General features: G+C 45.6%; 1 protein-coding gene across 1 annotated transcript; it reads left to right on the top strand.

The window, feature by feature from the left end:
• The first annotated feature begins 562 nt into the window (after positions 1 to 562).
• Positions 563 to 1920, top strand: LOC135587631 (1-aminocyclopropane-1-carboxylate oxidase-like). The gene is made up of 3 exons (XM_065079251.1): positions 563 to 733; positions 849 to 1084; positions 1286 to 1920. The coding sequence occupies exons 1-3, from the start codon at positions 632 to 634 to the stop codon at positions 1866 to 1868; spliced, it is 921 nt and encodes a 306-aa protein (XP_064935323.1). The 5' UTR covers positions 563 to 631; the 3' UTR covers positions 1869 to 1920.
• Positions 1921 to 2146: the final 226 nt, after the last annotated feature.

The following is a 2146-nucleotide window of genomic DNA, read 5'->3' as shown; positions in this document are numbered from 1 at the left end:
ATGCAATCCAATAACAAAACCAGTACAAGCTGAGCCGGATATGGATCATTCTGGAAGCCTGCCATGATCGCCTCGTACATGCCGAAGCCACCTTATTAACGTGATGAACATTCTTCTGACCAAGTCAAGCAACCCCACGTTGCAAATGATGCAATCCAATGACAAAACCAGCACAAGCTGAGCTGGATATTAATCATCCTGGTAGCCTGCCATGATCGTCTCGTACGTGCCGAAGCCACCTTATTAACGTGATGAACGTTCTGGCCATATCATCATTCTGTCCATTTATTTCACGAGTGAATCAAATATGATTTGGATGGTTTGCCGTGTGGAAGTACTTGTGGTCTTTGTCTCTTTCTAATAAGTACTTGTGGTCTTTGCCAAGGAAAAGAAAGGTTGACAAACAAGTCTTTGTCTCTTTCTAATAACCAAGGAAAAGAAAGGTTGACCAACAACACTCGGCATACTTCCTCGTTTCTTCCTTTGATTTGTACGTAAGATCTGAAGTGAAGCTCAATCTTTGCACTATAAAAAGCCCCAAGTAGCTCCATTTCTTTTCATCGAACTCAAGAAGCAAAGTTCAACCAAAGCATCGCATCCGTCTTCTCAGAAAATAAATCTTTTGTTAGAAATGGCCATTCCAGTCATTGATTTCTCAAAGTTGAAGGGCAAGCAAAGAGCCGAAACTTTGGCACAGATTGCCAATGGATGTGAAGAATGGGGATTCTTTCAGGTCTGTTGTCATGGAGGATGTGCTTTCATGTTCCCGATCTTCTTCCTTTCTCCCGTCCATGGTTCTTCTGAACTTGATGCTGGTACTTATTCCAAGCAATCTAATGTGCTTGCAGCTGGTGAACCATGGGATTCCGGTGGAGCTTCTGGATCGCGTGAAGAAGGTATGCTCGGAGTGCTATCGGCTCAGAGCGAAGGGCTTCAAGGGATCCAAACCAGTGCAGCTGTTGAACAAACTGGTGGACAAAGAAGGGGAAGAGGCCGATGTTAAGCGCTTGGATAACGTGGACTGGGAGGATGTTTTCCTTCTCCAGGACGACAACGAATGGCCGTCCAACCCTCCGGAGTTCAGGTACTTCATTCACGAAGCTCCAATGCTGCTTGTTCCATTCCCTGTTCCACATAAACGAATGAACAACATTAGAAAGTCAATTATAATCACTGCTGAATAGCTAGCTGCCCCAGCGCAAGAATTGGATTGTTGATCTTTGATTTGCTACTCATAATATGATGGTTGTCACCAAAGTTGTTGACGTTTGCTCTCTTCATGCAGCGAGATCATGAAGGAGTACAGGGAAGAGCTGAGGAAGCTGGCTGAGAAAGTGATGGAAGTAATGGATGAGAATATGGGGTTTGAGAATGGCTACATCAAGAAAGTATTTTCAGGAAACGGTGAGCACCAGCCCTTCTTCGGCACCAAGGTGAGCCACTATCCGCCATGCCCGCGCCTGGACCTCGTAAACGGCCTTCGCGCCCACACCGATGCTGGCGGTGTCATCCTCCTCTTCCAGGACGACCAAGTTGGTGGCCTCCAGATCCTAAAAGATGGGAAGTGGATCGATGTGCAGCCTGTGGCCAATGCCATCGTCATCAACACCGGAGACCAGATCGAAGTACTCAGCAACGGTCGCTACAAGAGCGTGTGGCACCGCGTGCTCACGACCAGCGATGGCAACCGCCGCTCCATTGCTTCGTTCTACAACCCCTCCTTGAAGGCCACCATCACTCCGGGAATCAGCAACGACGACGCTCCAGCTTTGTACCCCAAGTTTGTTTTCGGGGATTACATGGAGGTGTACGTGAAGCAGAAGTTCACGGCCAAAGAGCCCAGGTTTGATGCAGTGAGAGCTATGTAAGGATAAGTTAATGATTATCGAAGTTATGTTCTGAGAATATTCTTTTGTATCAGATTTGTTTGTACCATAATAATTGTTTGCTATGACAAGTAATTTATATAAAACCAGCAGCCCAACCTATTTTTTGAAACCTCACGAGATGGCAACTATCATGGAGAAAGGCCAATTAGTTCTCCAATTACGAGGGGTTTTGATGAGTGGCGTGACACTTCACAAATCATGTTTGGAAAAATTAAAAATCACACACGTTTCTTGGTATAGCCATTTTCAAAATAAAT

Source organism: Musa acuminata, chromosome BXJ1-8, assembly GCF_036884655.1.
Source record: "Musa acuminata AAA Group cultivar baxijiao chromosome BXJ1-8, Cavendish_Baxijiao_AAA, whole genome shotgun sequence".
Classification (NCBI taxonomy): domain Eukaryota; kingdom Viridiplantae; phylum Streptophyta; class Magnoliopsida; order Zingiberales; family Musaceae; genus Musa; species Musa acuminata.
This window is presented reverse-complemented; position numbering and strand designations above follow the sequence as displayed.